Source organism: Hippichthys cyanospilos, chromosome 5 (assembly GCF_059441005.1).
Source record: "Hippichthys cyanospilos isolate Australia breed blue-spotted pipefish chromosome 5, RoL_Hcya_1.0, whole genome shotgun sequence".
NCBI classification, from domain to species: domain Eukaryota; kingdom Metazoa; phylum Chordata; class Actinopteri; order Syngnathiformes; family Syngnathidae; genus Hippichthys; species Hippichthys cyanospilos.
Window position 1 is genome coordinate 24117055 of NC_142373.1, and position 21507 is coordinate 24138561.

A 21507-nucleotide genomic window follows, 5' to 3' on the forward strand; every position below is an offset into this window, starting at 1 on the left:
CACATTGACACACACATGCACGCGCAAACAGGCACACTCACCGTGGGGTCATTTGTCTGTCGCAGAGTGTGCGTCAGGTGCAGTAGCTGTTCGGCAGCCTCCTTAGGAACATTCGGAGACTGAACAGTGAAATGAAAACAAGAGCAAGTGAATTGAGGTACAAAGGGAGGTTTAAGGAGACTGTGTCTTTTTTCTCCCCCTCATGTTTTTTTTTTAAGTTGTTTCTAGAGGAGCTTTGGTCTTTTCAAACCCTTTGAGTTTTTTGTGATAAATAAATAAATGGATAATAAAAATAAATAAATGTGACTTGACTATTTATTGAGGCCAAAATGAAAAACTATAACACAATTATTTAAGCACCTTGGTGTGCATACCCTCAAAATCACTTACTGGTACATTGATAATGATGAGAAAAAAGGCAGGGCAGCTTTGTTTATATCGTACAATTCAAGTTATTTCAAGGTGCTTCACATAATTAAAAATACAATATTGAAAGACAAAAGAAAAAAAAAGATTAAATGAAAAACACACAGACACAAGAATTTAAGACATTTAAGAGTAAAGTAAATATTTAGGTAGTTTAGGGCCATGTTTTTCAACCACTGTGCCAGTGCCAGGTGTGCCACCCCCCCGTCCGTTGTCTAAACTTAAGGCATTGACCGTGCTGCGGACTAAATTTAAGGCTTTAAATGTGCCGCGGTGATCAAAAGGTTGGAAAACACTGGTTTAGTTAACTACTCAAAAGAGTAACAGCACGTAAGATTTTGGAAGAGTTTTATTATAGAAATGCTTAAAAAGATATCCCCTTCACAATTCTTATACATTTTGTTTATTTCAGTTTGTACGTAATGTTGCCTTACATTATGTAACATTTTTTGTTTGTTTTTTTGGTAACAGGTATCCTAAAAATCAAAATAGATCTTGGTGAAACAGAGTAACAATTCATGAAACAACGGTGTGGCGTAAGGGCTTTCAATTACCTCTTTTCATCTGTGAAGCCCTTTGAGACTTCGGTGATTCAGGGCTATACAAATAAAATTTGATTGATTGATTGATTGATTGATTGAAGGCCTTCTGAAACATCCGAAACCACTGACTGGTATTTAATTTTTTTTATAAATTTGTAAAATATTGTATACATTTACTTTCAGCAATTTCTTTTTTTCTTCATTTAATAGCATGCAATTTGACTGTGTAGTTTATAATCATGTGTGGGTTATCATTTTTATTGTTATTATTATTTTAATTATTCACTATTATTATCCAATCACATTTTGGCTTCGATGTGTTGCTATACCAGCGTTAAGGCCTTCAGGTTTAGAACACAACAGACTTTTTTTAAGAATTTGAAAAATTCTGATTTTGGTTTTAAATGTTCAAGGCCTGCTTGAAGACTGGGCGACGTCAGCACTTTTGCATCCTCTTTGATAATGATTAGTTCTAAAATAAGAGTAACCCAGAATATATGAGGAAACATTTCAAAATCGAAATAATTCTTGCCAGAAGACCAATGCTTAGTCACTGAGAGTATCTCACCAGTCCATGCAGAAGGTCGACCTCTTCCGCTCTGGCCAGCGGGCTGACAGTGTGGTACAGGAACATGGTGAGCACTTCGGGTCCCAACCACAGCTGACCTTTGCTCCCACTGCCACTGTTGATTGCACCAGCGCCCACAAGTGGAGGCTCAGCCAGGGCGAGAACTCGGAATGACGGGTGGATGGCAAAGATTGACCTGAAAAGACAGATACTAATGACGCTCTGGCTGCTGTGTTGAGATAGAATGAGTGTGTATGCAGGTGTGTGTGTGTGCGTGTGTTTGCATGTGTGTATCGGTGTGTCACAGTTAATCTATGTCATGAGGAAGAGCATGGCTTTTGACGGTTGGCTGCATAAGCCTCTGATTCAAGAAGACAGAGTGGACCGTGACTGTAACCCCATGGAGACACCCACACAGCACTGCACTATATTTAGACCGATGCGAGAAGAGCATAGCAAGCGAGTACTGAGCATCATCACGGTAGAAAGTTGGGTCTGAGACCATTAGTTATTATTGGACTACTGCCTCAATTTATATCTGTCCCTATAAACAGTTTTATGTTTTGCAGTTTGTTTTCTACTTTGACTAAATTCAACAACACCGTAAACATGTAAACAAGGTATGAACAGAACCACAGTTTTTGCCTGCGTACTAAGAAACCCCAACTATTTATTTGATTTTATTATTATTTCAAAATAATTGATAACTGTAAAGAGACTATTCTAATTGGGCACATAACTTTTGTCAGTACCCTAATTCCTGGCACACGACAGACTAATGCTAGAGATGTTTTCTTTTTTAAGATACTAGGAGAAAAAATATTAAGTGTCTCACAGCAACACTTATTTCAAACCAAAAGCTACTGCTCCCTAATAATCTCTCACCTGCTTGCACGTTAAAGAGCAACTCAATTAACAGTGAATATTGTCATCTCAAAATGCAGATTGAGATTATGTTTTCATAATGTTGCAAGGAAGGGATTTTTGCTGTTTAGAAGGGAAGTCAACCCCCAAATGTTATTTACAATAATGTTTTAAGTATCCTCACGACTTTGAAGATAACATTTTGCCTTATATGGTGTGTGTAGATTATAAATTAAGCAGCAGAATTCACTGTTTTTTTAATTTTCATTTTATTTTTTTTTAATCCATCTCAGGTGGGCGGCCAATTTGCCAATTGCTCTTGACTAAAAATGACAGTTGTTCAGAGCTCTCTAACAACCAGACATGTGATCTTCGCAAGTTGAGCTGCAATTTTTTGTTTTGTCTGAGCTATTGGGATTTTCACTCAAGAGCAAGAGGCAAAATTGCTGGCCAATGAGATGAATAAATAAGTGGATTTTGCTACTTAATTCATATTCAACAAACACAATATTAATCGGAACATCATGTTCACACTAGCAGAGCTGCATTGAACCCCACATAATCATGGGTACACATTTTTTTTTTTTTTTTTTGTGGGTTACTCACATGAGTACCAGGACATTGTATTTGGTAAGCATATTTTCTTTCATTAAAAACAGTCTCTAGCAAGAGGGTGATCAGCCGTTGCTTCTGTACAAGTACTAGCTTGCAAACCGGTCAATTTGTATGCTTTCCGTGTAATTTGTGCAGGTGGAAACACGTTTCAAACATGTAAGATGTACATCTCCATCTGTTTGGCCAGCGAGCATGTCAAAAAGCGAGCCTACATTTTCCTATGTACGCAGGTGTAACCTTGGTTAAGATAGCTTTCACGAAATAAAAGTGTATTAATAAAACATTCATTAAGAAAACAAATTAATTGTAAATACTAAACCAACCAGCGTAACTGACAAACATCTAAAAGTTTAAAACCTTGCGAATTAATTTGGTATTATTATTTTTGTATTCATTTAAAATGATTATGGTGTATATCTCAATACTTGTTTTGAAAGGCTTGTAGCGGAATAACGCCAGTGACATGTATACAAATGTACACCTGACTTTTTCCTTCTGCTTTTGCTGACAAAAGCTGAAATAGTGCAAAAGGTCTGTTGAAGAGCATTTTTTGAACCATAGAGAGAATAATCGCTGGAATCTATTAATTCAAAGCTTGTTGTGTCATGTTGGACATTTTGGTGTATTTTTGCAACCTGTTCTTACCATGCAATTAAGTTTGGTTATATAATAAAGATCACTGTTAAGATGATAATGCTTTGGAATTAGAAGAATACATTGCTCATGTTCTGTATGCCATGTTCTGTTTTGTTTTTATCTTTCGCGTGCGATACAAATACTGTGTAAGATTATAAAACAGATACCGTATGTAAGTATGAATTACAACTTTTGTAAGCTTCAGTATACACCGGGGTTGACAGGATTGAGCAGCTTGTTTGCACTACAGTGCTTCTTAAATATATTTTGTCAAGCACCCCTTAGGAAAGAGAAAACTTTTCGTGTTCAAATCTTTGGCCTGTACTATATATATTTTAGTTTAAGTGTAATAGTCCCTAATTCAATTGGAAAACTGCTTGCATGATGGTTAAATGATGACGGAATAGATTACATTTTTGGTTTGCACTTTTGTATTTGGATCATTAAAGTTCAGATTTATTTTATTATTATTTTTTATATGCAGTGTTATACTCACTGTAGATGCCAAAATGGTTTTGTGTCTTTTTTTGTGTTTTGTTTTGTTTTGGCGGGCGACATTAAAAATGGCTCTGGGTATTAACTACCGACCTACAATCTATGCACACAAATCTGTCGATATACATACCTTTCTTTCAGTTGCTCATCAGTAAAGTTCTGTTCCTCCTTTAATGCCTTGTATCTGTCCCACCTCAGCAACCTGGTGCCATCATACAGGTCCAACTCCCTGTCATGAAGTAACCTGCAACACGCAGCAACAATGATCATTTGCTGTTCGAACACAATAGAGAAATATATGATAAATTTGGTCTTACCTTGAAAGGACAGCCAGTGTTCCAAGGTTGACCCTGTGAATACCATCCAGCAACAGCAGTTTGCCCTCCATGGCAGCAGTGACCAGCGGCGATGGACGCCACGCTGTATCACCGTTGGGGAGCGTGAACCTCTGCTGGAGGAGGTCCCTGGCAGTCATGTCCTGTCAAAGATGCAATAGCATAATTAAAAAAAATAAAAAATAAAAATAAATAAATAATATATATATATATATATATATATATATATATATATATATATATATATATATATATATATATATATATATATATATATATATAGATTTGATTTCCAAAGTAAAACCTCCTTGTTTATCCCATGTAAATACTTTTTACAGTCGGTCCATCTTCACAATTTTTGGAGCTCATCTCTTGTACAATATGTACATATATACTGCATACTTCACAGTACAGTGCACTTCCATAAAACTGCTCTCTCTGTCTTTGTTTATGTCTTCTGTTGCAATCTCTCTCTTTTTTGCACATATATTCACATATGCGAGGGAAAACATATACTGATGTTTTACTGTAGACCACCAAAATATCTTGATACGTTCAATTACCTACTGTCACGCTTATTTACATTCACCCTATTAGTACGGGCGACTCGATTTCTCATCCGCACTTTGCATGGCTTTGCGCATGTTCTAGTAGTTCGCCGAGCACAAGCCTGTCATGTTTGACCATCCTGTCCTCTCCCATGTTGGAAAAGAGGGGTACCCCAGCTGCTGAAAATATAGTATAATTGTAGCTTTATTTATTTTTACCTGGTAAAGCATGATGGGCTCTATGCTATAACCCAACATTTCAGCAAACTCTCGAGCAATCACTGACTTGCCACATCCCTGAAACACATACAAGATCTCACTGAGGTTTTCATTCACAATAAACTCCACTTGTGATGTGTGTGTACTACCTTGGGTCCTATGAGACACATGTCCTTCACCATGTGCGACTGCATCATGTCGGCAATCAGCTGAGAATGGCTGGTCGTGCTGATGAAGGCTGCGCTACTGTTGGGTGGCCTTGGCTCCTTGGTGCCCGCAGGGACCTTATTGTTCATTTGATGAATTTGAACACAACAAACACAGAATAGTGCTTTAATAATGTTTTATGACTGGCATACAAACATCAACAAAAAACATAAGCTCCGATGCAGGCTCTCCTTTCCCACATACAAGGGCATTGCACTAAGTAGGTATATGCTTAACTCTATCAAAAAATGGACTGTGAAAAAAACAACGAATATCCGTTAATCTACCTGAATTCTAACATTCTTATCTACAACACGCAAAGTGACATCAGCATAGTCCTTCAAGTCTGCTGTTCTGGACACACTGATAACGGCGCTACTTGATGTCCTGCTGCGGCCATCCAGAAGCTCGAATTTCTGTGTAAAAGCCAGAAAATTAAGACATAATCTCTTGGGAAAAAAAAATACGTAATACACTGACAGAAAGACAGAAAGCATATCTTACACTGAGCACATTCTCAACAGCACTGCACCCGTCCTTGCCCAACATGCTAGGGTAGGGATACAGTCTCTGGACCAGCTGCTGCGAGGACATCATGGGGAAAATGTTCTATGCCAACACAAGACAAATATTCATTTCGCAATCTGCTCCTAGTACTATAATAATAATATAAATCTTTTCTCAGAGAGAATGGCAGCCGATGTCTAAATGGGTCTTTACCAGTACACTAAGGCCATTAAGGAGGTTATCAACAGGAAAATCAGGAAGACCCAGGTTGGCAGATTCCTGAGAGCACAGCGTGGTAGCAAGTGACAGAAGCTGGGACACCCTGACACAAACAAAATCTGAGTGAGGACTAAACACAGTTCAATTGTGTGTGTGTGTGTGTGTGTGTGCATATATATTTGGCAGAGTTTTATTGACTAGCTGCATCCGCAAAAGCCATCAAAGATAACACGATAGAAAGTTATGTATTCCTCTCATCTTTTAAGGCAGACTGAAAAGGTAGAATGAAAAACTGCCATTTATTGGACAAACTATTAAAAACTATATCATTACAATAGTCCGACTTAGTTTCATTTGTCCATTCTGCACACATTCACGGATGTAGTGGTAGTGAATGTCTATGTGTTTGGTCCTGCAGTGGCTAACAGAATTTTTTGCAATTGTGATGGCTCCTTGATTGTCCTTCTGGATCATCATAAAAATAACATCCACTCTGAGATCAATCAGCAATGCTTTGTTCAGTGTGACTGGCTCTGTCACATGACACATATTGTCTTGATGATCAACAGTCATGATATCAGCAAAACATTAAATCCAAACCTTCTTGGAGCTTTTCTGACTCTTCCGCTTGTTCCGACAGGGCTCTCAACTGTGTCCTCATCATGTCGCGTTTCACTCTCATCTGTTTTTATGGTAATCTTGTTCTCTAAGCAGGGTACTTTCATTTCCTACTTCCAGTCGAAGTTTGATTCATTAAAGATGATATCACAGCGGATTAGAATCCTCCCTTTCTATTCACCATAAAGTCAATATTTTTTAGCATTGTTTGCATATACGACAAACCGAAGCCTCACAGCCTTTTTGTCCAGTTTCCTTCTTTCTTCGTCAGGGATATGAGCATAAACAATACAGCCAAATACCTATACCTACAAATACCTTAATGTGGCTCATATCAGGTTTTTTTCCATCCCATCTCTCATAGGGTATCTCTTTCTTCAGAATAGCTATGAGCAGCCTGTTCTGTACTGTATGTAAGCTGCTACGGACAATTTTGTTAACTTTGCGTGTGACAGCATGCTTCTGGTAGCTTGAAATAATGTCCTGGGTTTTTTTCTTTTCTTTTTGCAACATTTTTCTGTGGTGAGTGAGGTGCAGTCATTTCATGGTGGATGCCTTGAGACTTCAAATATTCTTGAAACTCCTTTGATGTGTATTTACCACCATTATCTGACCTCAGCTTTGTGTCGCTCTGACCAGACTCTTACAAGTTTGTTCTCTCAAACTCCTTGAATTTGCTTACCACTTATTTTTCTATTTCTTGAGGTATATGCGATGACTACACAGCATCTTGTGTAGTCTTCAATGGAAGTCACAACATATTTTGATCCATTTATAGATTGGGTCTGCATGGCACCGCAGACATCACTGTGAATCAGCTGCATCTTGCGCATGGAATAGATTCCTCCAAACAACTTGAATAGTTGTTTAGCCAACTTGCCTTCCACATATCCTCCACAGAGGGGAATCTCTTATTCTTTCGAGATGTTCACTCCGTTCACCAGATCTTTGAGTTCCTTTGGCTTAGTGGTGTGACCAAGGTGCTGGTGCCACACTGGCAGCTACTGATGCACTCTGACATACAGTCACTTCCTTCACTATCCAGATGGGATAGTCCATCAGCTGTATGTAGCAAATAGACTTTCTAAACTGCAACGTGTTCCCTTTCTTGGCAGCAACTGCCACTGAATTCCTAGACAGTTTTGGAACAAACAGCACATCATACATAGTGAATTTTTTTGCAAATTGGTTTGTTCACTGTTGGTAGTCTTGAATAATTTATTTATCATATATCAAGTTTTGATACCCAGAATCAATCAATCGTTCAACCTGTAGTGGTCTGTTACTGTTTGACTCCAAATGCACTTTCTGAGGAATCTCCATCCTCACACAACACATGCTTGGCTTTGTGGATTTTTTTTTTTTTTTTCCAAGCTTGGACAGTCACGAATGATAGGCCCTTCTTTGTAACATCTCCACATGCTTCTGTGTACTACTCTCACTTTCCTTGATTTGGACATATCCTGCACATTCACTCAAAATTTAGAAGACATGGCTGATGCACCTCCTGATGCACTTCAAATAAAACATGACTTTTAAAGTTTTTTAAAGATGTTTAAAGATAAGGCGTTCACCTCTCTGCTGCTATGTTTGGTCCTGCTGCGTACAACACCTGCAACTGGTCCTGAAGATATATGAAGTTTTGTTATGTCGTCCGGATCCTTCCTTCTGGTGTTAAATAACAGTGCATAAACGTACCTTAAATGGCAAGTAATAGATGTCTCTGGCCTGAAAGCGTGAACGGAGTGGAGGATCTAATGGGTTGCCTTTGTATTTGGGCACAGGCAGACCAAGGGCGATGACTCGAAAGTCCTCGCTAACACGGACAATCTTCCAGTTGTCGAGCTCCTCTTTTGTGTGCTCCTACAGGTCGGAAAACAAAGCAATAGAAATGTTATTTACGAAAAATACTCAAAATGTGAAGCTCATTCAACAATGCAGTGTTGTGGTAATGTGGCTTAATTTTTTTTTTTTTTTTTTTAGAAAGAATGAGTAAAGGAGTAAAGGAATTGAGCAAAAATTCAATAGTCTTGAATTCGGTCTAAAATGATGGCTAAACGAAGCCATCCAAGTCCAGTGAACAAAAACGGGCCTAACGAAATAATAGCGCACTGTTATCATTTATTACAAATGACTTGACATTTTGGTACTGATTTTACTATCATATAGCTGACCTGCTTGATTTGCTTTTCTGAGCCGCATTTGGTCCTTAACATTTGAGTTTGACACCTGTGCTATAGATCAGTGGTTCTCAAACTTTTTTCAGTGATGTACCACCTGTGAAATATGTTTTCATCAAAGTACACCTTAAACCAGGGGTCGGCAACCTTTTTGAAACTGAGAGCTACTTCTTTGATAGAGTAAATCGAAGAGCTACCAGTTTATGTGAAGACACCGATGATGTTCGTGTTTTTTCACAATATTTAAGGGAGAGCTGTAGTAAATATGTAAACCAAGTGTAGTATAATGTAAATGTAATTCTCATGTGATCTTTGGGGGCTACCTGGTGACCCCTGCCTTAAACAGTGCAAAAAAAAAAAAAAATGCCATCAGTATTTGATTCATTAAACTTTAGAATCCTTCAAACTTCATTTGTATTGGTCCACAAAAAATGATCAACATAAAGTGTCCTGTTTTGGACCATATTGTCCGCATTTTCCACCTAACAAACATGACAAAGTCTAAATATGTCATGTCCCATGCCCCATGCCCGGTGGACATCGACTGCTGGCATGATAACATATTTTTGGCATGAAAGAAACATCATAATGATTTTCTTATGAGCAATCATCATTATCTTTTTATTAAACCATGAACCACAGCCGTACCCCCATTAGAGAACCACTGCTGTAGATGATTAAAATAGCCTTTGAACATTCAGAAACTAACATCGGCAGAAAAATAAAATTGTAAATAAGGTCATATTGATATTCCTTTTTACCATTAAAACATTCCAAAAAAGATAAGCTAATGTTGGCAGCCTAACGTACATACAGTAAAAAAAAGCTTTATGAGAAAGCAATTAACATTTTCATTCAGTTATCCAATCATTCAGTTAATAAATAAATAAAAACATATTTAAATAAAATCTCTTTTGAGAAATTTTTTGATTTTGAGTAATTTTTAATTTAATGTATAACAATAACTATAATGTATAAAAAAATAAACAAACATAAAAAACATGGGCAGTATTTAAAGTGTACTTGGTGATGGTGTTTGTACCTGCAGCAGCTTATCATAGCGCTCGGCTGCCATGAGGAAACGACCGTCCTCCAGTTGCATCTCTCTGTTCTCCAGAAGGTTATTGAGGACGGGCAACACGTTCCTCTCTGCCTTCTCCAGACCCTCTAGAAGCAGAACTCGCCCTTGAGTGGCTGCCCTGACGGCGCACTAAGAAGAAATGAATGAAAATGTCATTTTCTGCTTACTAGGAATGTACACAAACATCAAATTACAATGAATCCCTCTAATGTGTAATTGTCTTGCAAAACCAGGGTTTTATTTTTACAAGGCCTATTTTTTTTTTTTTTGCAACCAAATGTAGGACGCAGGGTAACTCTTTGTTTACATTGTTTGTGGGCACATCTTCAGCTAAAAAAAACCCCAAATAGCTTCTCTTGACGTCAGCAGGCAGGAAACTTGAGCAGTCTGGGGACACCGCAGAGCCAGCGCGCATGTAATTAGGTGTGCGTGTAATGCACATTGGGCGCGTTGTGTGGGAAGCGGAACCATAAAAACGACTATACCGAGGCCAGGATGTTCTAAATTTAACTACAAGTCCATTTTCAGCACTGTAATGAGATAATTATTTGGTAATCCGAAATGACACAGGACAGGGGGCCGGCTTTGAAACTCATGTAGCATTGCTGGGACAGATATTTTTGGCCATAAAGTAACCCAGCATAGTCACGGATCATTGCTCAAACCAATTCAACCCATTGAAATTGCTTCTCCTTTTGATAATGGTTTCGGGGTGGCCAAAATACCGCCTTTGGCGTATACTGCAATGAGAGAGGTCCTAGGGACACCTGACAGACCAGCATAGGCTCAACATTAGCTTCTTTACAACTGCTCTTTTGTTATGATGCATCTCTGAAGCTTTCCTTTTTTCCATTTCCCTTTTGTCGGGAACAAACCCGTTCGCCTTCTGAGTCACATAAAAATGATCTAAGAGTATGATGATTTCCTTGAAATGTCCAGGCAATGTTTCCATTCCTTTTTTCAAGGCAAAGGACAATTCGATGCGTGGGGGAGGAGTGACCAGCTGCACACCTGTATTCCATCGGCCATCATCTGACTGCTTCGTGCAGCTGGACCAGGAAGATGACGCCGGATTATTCTACGCCACTCTCATTGTGTAATCCAGTGTTCCTGTTACCTCTTATTGTAGAGTTTCCAGTTGGTGTATTTGCTTTGCAACTTTGTTTGTTTTCTGGGTCTTGCTAGATCAGAGTTTTGTTGGTACTTTAATTATTAATCTGACAAGGTCCTCCTGCTGACTCTGTCCTGATTTACATTATTTTCATGTTGCGACCTGGAATACTGAGTTTTTTCATCCCCTCTTTATGACATTTTCCCGGAATTGCGACAAACAACTGTCATGACCCTAGGGCAGGGGTGGCCAAGTTCGGTCCTCAAGAGCCACAATCCAGCCTGTTTTCATTGTGTCTCTTCAACTAACACACCTGATTCAAATGATTAGCTCATCAGCATGCTTTGCACAATCCTGATAACGACGCTGATTTGACTCAGGTGTGTTGGTTGAAGAGATACATTGAAAACAGTCTGGATTGTGGCTCTTGAGGACCGAACTTGGCCACCCCTGCCCTAAGGGATTGGCTGTATTTGTGTTGTTTTGCCTTCATCTGCTGGCGTTTTTAGGTACTTGCACTCATTTACTGTTGCAGTCTAACTGCTTCCACAGTGCGTGACTACAATGCTGGTCTGCTATTGGTCGGCGTCTCCTCACGGAGATGGTGGTCTGCTATTGGTCGGTCTCACTTGTTTCAAAATGGCGTACCGATAAAGCTTTGTTCGACTGTGAATGGTTACAAAACCATATTTATCGTGGACTTTACTGCTTAATTCAAAGTTGAAAGGGTTAGCCATGGGTCCCAAGATTGCTAGTGATGTTAAAGAGGGAAGACGATGATTTATATGGAAACAATGCTGGAAATAACTCTTATTAGGGAAAATGGGCATAACAAGCGGAACTCAAAGGTTTAAAATAAAGCCTTTCTATATTTTTTATTTATGATGTTTTCTGATTGTATACATGTATATTATATATATGTAGTACTTACACTATTTTGGTATCAATTTTATAATATGTATGTACAATTTTAATTTTTTTACCTGGCTTCCTAAACGCATTAGCTATTTAACATAGGTTTGGATTGCCCATCATACGACAAATTCGTATTACAACCCCAACAACGGAATGGATTAATGTCGTAACACAGGGGCCCACTGTATTTCAATCGTAGTGTGTCTTGGTTCATGCCATTTATTGTACCTCACGTGCTGCCTGTGCTTTTCTTCACTAAATTTGCCGTTTCTGTTCATCCATTTGTGTTTGGTCTGTTTTGGAGTCCAATATTCATTATCCTCAGTCCTACTGAATGCAATTACGATGTGTTCTGATCCATGACTTCGCCCCAAAATTGGTGTCAAACAGAGGCCCTCAATTTTGTTTGTCAAGCGTGTGAGTTTGTAACGCGTTCTTCAGAGCTATGGAGGGGCTTCGGTCAGCTTTTTGTCTGTGTACAATCAGCAATGGGTACTGCCAGCAATCTAACGGGTAAACAGAACAAACCAACCAAGCACTCAAAGCGGATCTTCGTTGTGTGTGCCAGCAAAAACCATCATCCGGGGCAGCACACTGCCCTTGGATGGAGTATGGGCATAATGGCCACATCTCTTCAGCCACAGGGAATTCTCTATTCCATGTGGTCTATGGCGACCAACATCCACTCTTTCCAACCCTACTTCACGGATTTCACTTTTTGTGGTTGTGGTTTCGGTCCCCTTTAACCACAAAAATGAGGGAACACTGTATATCCCAAATACAAGTTTACAGTTTAAAATTTATGTCACCTCGGTTGTTATTGTGCTGTGTACATGAAAGGAAATTGTTATTGTAATATTACATAAACCACAATGATTGAAGTTATTTTTTGAGAACTACTACTGGTCTTGCGTTCATTCAGAGTCACTTGAGAATGGGTCAGAGCAGAGGCTTATTGCAGGTTGTGTCAGTACAGTACAGTACAGCATGTTCACCAAATGTTCACCAAATCTACTATATAAACACACAGCCAGACATTCGCTTCAAGGTGTCTTCCTTTCCAATAGAGTTAGTGTGGGAATGGCAAGTTTTTTATGACTGTAATTGAGTCCAGGTTGGATGCACAACCTAAGTGGCTGGTAAGTGGTGAGCTGTGATTGGAAGAGTCCTAAAAAGACAAATGATTATATCCTTGTAACTAATGAACTAGCAAGTTGCGGATGATGCTAGGAAAGAATGTGAGCGTGTAAGCACAGGGATTGACCCATACCAAGTGAATGTAGGACTCCAAATGAGCACGGATCTCTAAGGAATATGCACCAGTGTTCTAGTTGACATATGCGAGCACCTTCTACAATCACTTTCATATCCATGCCCACACACTTCACAACACGAAACTGACCAAAATCTGATAAAATATTGAATATTTTCTAACATTCAGATTTATTTTTTCAATTCTTATCAACACATTGTATAATTGGTGTGGAACTTCTTTGTGCCTTCACATGCGAAAATACAAAAGGTGTCATGGTTTGTTTCCGTGGCAACAAGCAAAGACAGCTGGTCTTCATCTGGAGGCGGACGTGGGAAGAAGGTGAAGGTGCTCACAAGATTAACACTCCGTATATCCATTTTAATTGTAAACAACATGTGGTAAAGACATTAGTGAGAAAAGGAATGTGGAAAAACATGTATGAAGACCCGTCAACACAATGTTGCTTTAAACACAACTCACAGCAAATGGGGAAAGTCGACGAAGCAATTTTACAGCTGTAGGACCAAGCCTCACCACAGACACCTTAAAATTGCAGCATCTTAGCAATGTTAACAGAATACGACTTTTGCAGAGAACCCAGAAAAGCAGGGTACAGTTGCACGTGCGGGTGGGTGGCATATCAAATATACTCCACAATGTATGAAATACACTATGATATTAATGATATATCATAAAATTTTAAGATGTTGGTATGTAATTATTGTCTTTGGTGTTTCACCTCTTTCACTCTCTGCTGCTGCGCCACTCACAGTAAGAAACACAATCACCTGCCCATCCAGAACACTTAATTGACTAACTTAGGACATTATGTTCTACGTGTAAAAAAACAATTGTCGGAGAGTACCGTATTTTTCAGACTATAAGTCGCGACTTTTTCATCATGATTTGAGCCCTGCGGCTTATAGTCCAGTGCAGCATATCTGCTAGTTTTTTCCACCGGTCAAGCAAATGTGTGTTCAAGGAGTCAGTTTATGGAACAACTATGAAATAGAACTGAAAAGATGTGAATCAATGGCTGTGCTCAAAAAGAGTTTTAAAATATATTATTTAAAATATTTTAAAAAAAGGTCTAAATTGAATAAGATCTTGTATAAAAGTTTTTGACGTGTAAACTTGATATACGGTATACAGTATATATGATTGTATATATTATAATTGCAGTGTGTGCAATGTTCACTAAAACAATCGATCAATTAAACAGGAGACAGAATGCTATTGAAGTATTGATTTCAAGTTTCAACTGCTATTTAACTGCAGAATTCTGTTGGTAATATCTATTCATCCATTTTCTATAAATATAATGTTGGGACTAAATATGCAGTCGTGTTCAGTCTGTTAAAGAGAGGATGTTGCAGTTGGTAGACAATTAAAGAATAATATATTGAGAAAATTTCAGTTTCATATTACCACCATATACCTGCGGCTTATGGTCCAGTGCGGCTTATCCGTGGCAAAAAATGTTTTTTTTTTGTTTGTTTTTGTTTTTTTGGGGGTGGGGATTGGCTCAATTTTTGCTGCTGCGGCTTATATACAGGTGCGCCTTTTAGTCCGGAAAATACAGTATAAATACAGTACTTTTAAGACAACAAGTTGGAACTGAATGTCTCGTGAAGGGTTTTCACCTCAATATTGCGATTGTGATTCAATGTGTGATTATTCTTTCAAGATCCTCTATCCATGTATATTTTTGACAAATCCATATATCCAGTGGGGGCAAAAAGGTATTTAGTCAGCCACCAATTTTACAAGTTTACAAGGGTGAGATCTTGCGTAAAGCTCCAGATCGAGGGAGGTTATCGGTGGTCTTGTAGGTGTTCAATTTTCTCATAATTGCTCCCACAGTTTATTTCTTCACACCAAGCTGCTTACCTATTGCAGATTCAGTCTTCCCAGCCTGGTACAGGTCTATTGTTTTGTTTCTAATGTCCTTTGACAGCTCTTTGGTATTGGCCATAGTGGAGTTTGGAGTATGACTGTTTGAGGTTGTGGACAGGTGTCTTTTTTACTGATAACGAGTTCAAACAGATGCCATCAATACAGGTAACGAGTGAAAGACAGAGGAGCCTCTTAAAGAAGAAGTTACAGGTCTGTTAGAGCCAGATATCTTGCTTGTTTGTAGGTGACCAAATACTTATTTTACATAGGAATTTTCCAATTAATTAAAAATCAACATCGTTGTTCTCTGGAATTTCTCATTTTGTCTCTCATAGTTGAGGTGTACCTATGATGAAGATTACAGGCATCTCTGATCTTTTTAAGTAGAAAAACTTGCACCATTGGTGGGTGACTAAATACTTTTTTGCCCCAATGTCTGTCGAAATTAGGGCTGCCGTCCAGCTGAAACATAAGTGAAATTTTGGTGAATTTCATATTTTTTAAAGGGCCAAGATCATGTATTTTTCCATTTTCCACAGTTAAATATATAAGTATAAAAACTACATTTGGCACTGTGATGATTTAATTTCTTATTAAATATGAGTTTTACTTGTACCAATATTTTAAACTAAAACGCCTTGTTTGCAGAGGCTGGACTTCTTACTGTGTGGAAAATTTGGGATGTCGTGTCATTGTGCAAACAGCATACAGAGGCAGCCAGATTCAACCTTCGCTGGATTTTCAAAATATCACTGGATATCAGAGGCCTTTGATTGCAGGTAATGGGTGGGTCCTATTTCCTCAATCAGATGAAATATGAGAGTGCCACTTTAGTATCAACAATAAAGGCCACAATTGACAACAGACTGTGTGTTAATAATGCAAAGAGTACATTAGTAAACTAATGAAAGTCCACTGGATGTGGTTTTCTTTGAAGGATGTTTTGCCTAGTACTGTATATCACACCACATGTGGTTGAATCAATAAAACAACGGTGTTGTGAAATGCACAAAAACACTTAACACAAATCGATTTAAAGAAAGTGAAAAGATGAAGTTAGAACTGTCAAATATCAAATTGTGAAAAGCATGCAGAACAATTTGGATTGACTTTACAGTTTTGTGCAGTGATGTTGCATAACATGCCATATTGGTTACAGGTTTTTTATGTGTTTTTTTTTTTTTTTAACAACACTGAACGGTACGTTCACGTTAGTCGCTGATAACTGCTAACCGAACAATATGTATGCATGAATTATATGTATGCATGTGCAATATGTATAGATCTGCTTTTCAATCTCATGTGAATGCAGCATGTATGTATGTATAGCTCATCTTTTTGTGATTGCATGCATGTATGCATGTATGGTTGCATGTATGTATGGTTGACCGCCTTGCTGTTTTGGTCGCCCGCATGACATAGTGCAAAAACAAAACAACCTTGAAATAAAAAATGTCAATAAAGAAAAAAAAAGAACTTAAAATAAAACAAAGAAAAGAAAGTCAGTCGTCGCCTTATTTTTTTTTTTTTTTAACAGTTTGAATTTTAACAGTGAATTGACAGTTTGAATTTCATTTCAGAACAACACCATGTGAACGTTAGTTCAGAAGCAGTGTTGTTCACAACGGAGCCTGCTTATTCTGAGAACAAACATTATAGTGGGTTAAGCATTGTCATAACTATGCTTCCGGGAGGTACTTTAAAAAAAAAAAAAAAAAAAAAAAAAAAAAAAAAACTACAAAAACGTACCATTCGTACATGTCATACATTATTTGTACCTACGTACAGTTTATTTTGAAGGATTGGCTTACTTCGTCACAATGTTTGGCTTTAACTATGACACAGTGAAATAGTGGCTTGACAGGCAGGGCATTGTCCCATATGTCTGTCTCGTAGCATTTGTAAAAATAAATAAACAAACAAATCAAACCCCTTAATACAAAGACAAACCCTTGATGACAAGTTGTTGAAGTCTATTTTATGCATTCAGATCATCATATCCATATTAGTTGTGCTCTAAGAAGTCAGGTGTATTTTGCCATGTTGTTTGAGGATAAACAGAGGATATTTGCAATTTCCTCTTCTCTTTCCTCTGAACAGAAAAAAATCTAGGCACGTATTGTATAGCAGGCTAAATCTGTTATGTCTAAATGTTTCTTCTTTTTTTTTTCACCATGTCCGGTTGCACAGTCGAGAATTTTGCATCACTTTCAGTTGTGCAGTGTATGATAAAAATAGCAGCACAAAACAGTTTTTGAGCCCGGCCATCTTGGAAAATTGAACAAAAAGTATCCTATCATTAACTATTTTTGTTTTTTTGTAAATGCTTCCAAAAACTATTGTCTTGACAAAAATGGTAAACATAGCTCAGCAAGTCGAATTTTCGATGTTGTGATCCTGCTGACTCTTTGTGCGTCATTCAAGATTCAAGTGTACGCTTCATCTTTCGTGTACTGAATCAGTTTCACTTATTTTTTTGTTTTTTTGTCTGCTAAGGGTGGAGTCCAGTCATTACCTTAACTTGTCTCACATACTGTAAATACAAAAGCATTCTTGCGGTGTATGGACAAAACATTTCTTCAATAATTCAGTGTGGATAATAATGATAAAAATAAAGCTCTGATCCACAAAATAAAGCTCTGATCCACTTGTTTATTTTTAATTATAATATTTAATATATAATATATATATATATTATATTATATATAATATATATAATATAATATTTAACAACATCTGCCACAAAGTTAAGATGGACACACCACCACGCAACTGACAATTTGGTGACTGACTGCAATAAACTTTACGCATGTGTGGTGAATTTCACCATTTTTCATTCACAGTAACAAAATCAACGTGTTCAGGACCCTCAGAATCTTCATAGAAATCAATGCATACAATTGGATGTGCTGATTGGATGTGCTGATGGACATTTTATTGTAAATGTCTAATTCAACTAGCATGCCGATATAGGGTAAATACATTTGCCTCACACTCTGGCAAGGGTTTGGTTCCTTGTTCCAAAGCATCTCAGCAGCGAACTGACACCTCAGCGGCAACACGTTCACACTTCCACACTCTGATTCATGAATGTAACTAAACCTGAACCTGCCTACCTGATCAACGTAGAAGGCGGTCCCGGCACGGATCTCTCTCCTTTGTTTCAAGTCGGTCTCTGTGGTATCCCTCGACAGAGCAACATACTCTACTTCCCGTTTGGTCAACTCCTATCAACAAAAAGAAATCATGTTGACTCTAAAACTATATGCAATGAAACATCACTACCTCTGCGACTGAGGGTGATACTCTGGTTAAGGCCAATATATTTTAAAAATATTCATAATTTCCTTCACGGTTGTTGCAGCGCATTTTGCTCTCATGACATTCTGCAGATTCACACAGATGCCAAACAGAAGCTCTAGCACAACATGACTACGATCAAAGAAAGCAAACCAATTGTTCCTATCACAAGAGTTTTATCATCAGTGGTTTGGGTTTGTGGCAACAGATCTGGAACAAGTAACATCACGCAACATTTGATTTAAGCCTGTTGCATCAAAAGGCAACAGCACATGGAACTTATTTTAGTGACTATAACAGAGGCATCCACCTGAGTATGTAAAATGTAAAGCTTTGCGAAGGAAACAGGAGTCAACCAACAAACTGCCGCTAAAAGGCAGCTTACTGTGCACGTATGATAGAGAGAGAGGCATGATAGAGAACAATCAATGATGCACCCATGCCGTATAATGGGCACCTTTTTTTTTGAGGTGGGGGGGTCATTACAGGAAAAAAGGCTTCATTTCTGTCATCTAAAATGTAATTGCAATAAGATTTTTTTTTTAAGTTTCAGGCACTACAATGCAGTTATTTTTTTCTGTTTTAGACTAAGCTGTAACCCCCATAACGCTGTAAAAAAGGATTAACAGCTGTTGAAAGTGTATCGGGGTATCAAAAAGTGTATCAAAAAGTTTTCACTTTACGGGGGGCTGGCAAAATATAACTGAAACGCACTACGGTATACCGTACAGTGGAAAAGACTGGAGCGGAATTGTCAAATGCAACAGGACATGCCTCAAGCCAGAGGCAGTGGACAGGCTGCTCTTCCTTGATTGAAATGTATTTAAAACAAAAAAAAGGAGTGGGGGACACATCGGGTCTTACATTAAACAGAGTAGAATAGAATGCCTTTATTGTCAGGAGACAAGAATAGAACTAATGTTTTTATTGTCTCTGCACCAGCAAGCCTGCGATCCTTGTGAGGATAAGCGGCTTTAGAAATGAATGGATGGATGGATGGATGGATGGATGGACGGACGGATGGCTTGTATTACAATGAAATTAGCAGACGAAGGGTACAATCTGAACTGGTTGTCAGTCAATCGTAGAGCACACAATTCAAAATTGACCGATTCAAGCTCAACAGTGTTGAACTTCAAAAGCTCCACAGTATTTGTTCCGTATGGGCATACTAACAAGGTATTGCATCGCTATGGTTCTCCTCAAGGGGCCTGGGGGTCCGATGAGAAACACATCCTGGCCCAAAAGGTCTTTCTGCATAATCCATCGCAGGTGCTGTGCCACAGCCTGAGGCAGGGTGTCTGCAACTGACGTCAAAGTGAAGCAAAGTAACACATTATGATAATAAGTGAAACATTGATGGGTCATTGCAGAATTGGACAACACTTTGGTTTCAAAATTCTTTAAAAGCAAACCTTTACTTTTCTGATCATCAATAATAGGTATTCAACTAGTATAAGTTTGAATTCAACTCACGGCTCAATGGTAGAATTTCATTACATGATTTAATAAATAAAAAATTAACAGGGTTGCTAATCTGAGCTAATGTTAGATTTTTCTCAGAGGTCGAAACGGTTTAGATTGATGTTACTGCTGACCAAGAGGACACATTTACTCATGTAAATATGAAAGAAAAAATAGGCTATTTTATATTAAAAATGTATATGTAAGTATATATACATATCTGGACATACACATGTCCAGTTCATCTGTTTATTTAATACTTTCTTCTTCTTCTATCATACTAAGAAGAATATGGTAGGTAATAGGGTTGCGTGCATGTTGTGGGACACACATTCGACTACTAATTAGTATTCTTTCTTATGATTCAATTATGATTCAATTTGGTGAATAGTTGGGGTGGGACAAGAAAAATATGTATTTTGGGGCATACTCCAGACTTATTTGGTATTTTACCAATTTTGCCAATTCTGTAATGAACCCTTATGTATCTCGTGAGCATCATCGTGACTGAACTTGCAAACGTTTACATACTGTGTTTGACAGGAACTAGTTCGGGGTTGCGTGGCGTTTTAAGCCTGTAGGAAATATCCCCTATCTTCACGGTGTCACCTGCAGACACAAGTGTTAACACAACTGGTAGCACTTTCACACACACAATTACTGAAACACAAATATGTCTGACATTTAAAAGTTTAATTTCGATAACGCGGCCTCGTTGGCCAGGAAATTCAAGTCAAAAACATCTGACGGGTTTCAAAAAACGGTTGAAAATCATAGCCAACTGATCATCTTGCTAACGTTAGACAATGAATGCTTTAACCGTCGTAGGTTCACTGTCAACATCATAAAATATTTGCACGTGTTTTGGTTTTAATTGTTCACTAAAAAGACTTCACCTGAGGACGTGTTAAGAAGTTTGATCTCATGGCTTCTCCACATCCAGCCGTCTTTCCCCAACACAGCACCCAAAATAGTCCGCATCCTCCTGGCAGCAACAGCCGCAGCCGTGCCGCTACACAACATATGCGGGTGCATATTTTAATTAAACCGATGTTGTTATCCGCATGACACAAACAAAATTGAAATTCACAAAACAAATAAACGTGGTCAGCTGCTGTTTGCCCTACACTGACTTGTTATGTGTCACCTCATTTTTTGCCAGCCGGTATGTTTTCCATGAGGGACAAATCGGTCCTCTAGTTAAATGTCTCGTGTGGGAACAAGATGATATAACTTTTGTATGCTTTGCTTTAGTATTTGCACAGTCGTGAGGCAATCTTAAATTTTTGGGACCACATATCAACAATACGTGCAAACATATGTAAATAAGAGTAACAGAAGGGAGAAGGGAAACAAATGTATTCTTGATTAATAAACCAATTGCCGTTTGTACAGTTCCAACCCTATGGTGTATAGTCTTTGGTTAAAAAAAAGATAATTGTTTTTTAATAGTCTTCGTAATACTTAATAAATTTTTAACCAAATTATATTTACAAATACATTCGT

The 21507-nt window shown here is 38.1% G+C and overlaps 1 protein-coding gene across 1 annotated transcript in view; it reads right to left on the bottom strand.

The window, feature by feature from the left end:
* Positions 1–21148, bottom strand: part of LOC148424062 (von Willebrand factor A domain-containing protein 8-like) — a 64331-nt gene extending 43183 nt beyond the window's left edge. The window contains exons 1-16 of the mRNA XM_088415633.1: positions 20898–21148; positions 20533–20610; positions 19714–19844; positions 18354–18464; positions 10022–10189; positions 8498–8662; positions 8374–8423; positions 6176–6284; positions 5960–6064; positions 5743–5871; positions 5398–5532; positions 5249–5326; positions 4464–4624; positions 4277–4390; positions 1537–1732; positions 42–119 (exon numbers count right to left, since the gene is read on the bottom strand). Coding sequence (XP_088271759.1) covers positions 42–119; positions 1537–1732; positions 4277–4390; positions 4464–4624; positions 5249–5326; positions 5398–5532; positions 5743–5871; positions 5960–6064; positions 6176–6284; positions 8374–8423; positions 8498–8662; positions 10022–10189; positions 18354–18464; positions 19714–19844; positions 20533–20610; positions 20898–21036 — 1947 coding nt within the window. The 5' untranslated portion in view covers positions 21037–21148. The remainder of the gene's footprint in view (positions 1–41; positions 120–1536; positions 1733–4276; positions 4391–4463; positions 4625–5248; positions 5327–5397; positions 5533–5742; positions 5872–5959; positions 6065–6175; positions 6285–8373; positions 8424–8497; positions 8663–10021; positions 10190–18353; positions 18465–19713; positions 19845–20532; positions 20611–20897) is intronic.
* Between the last annotated feature and the right edge of the window lie 359 nt (positions 21149–21507).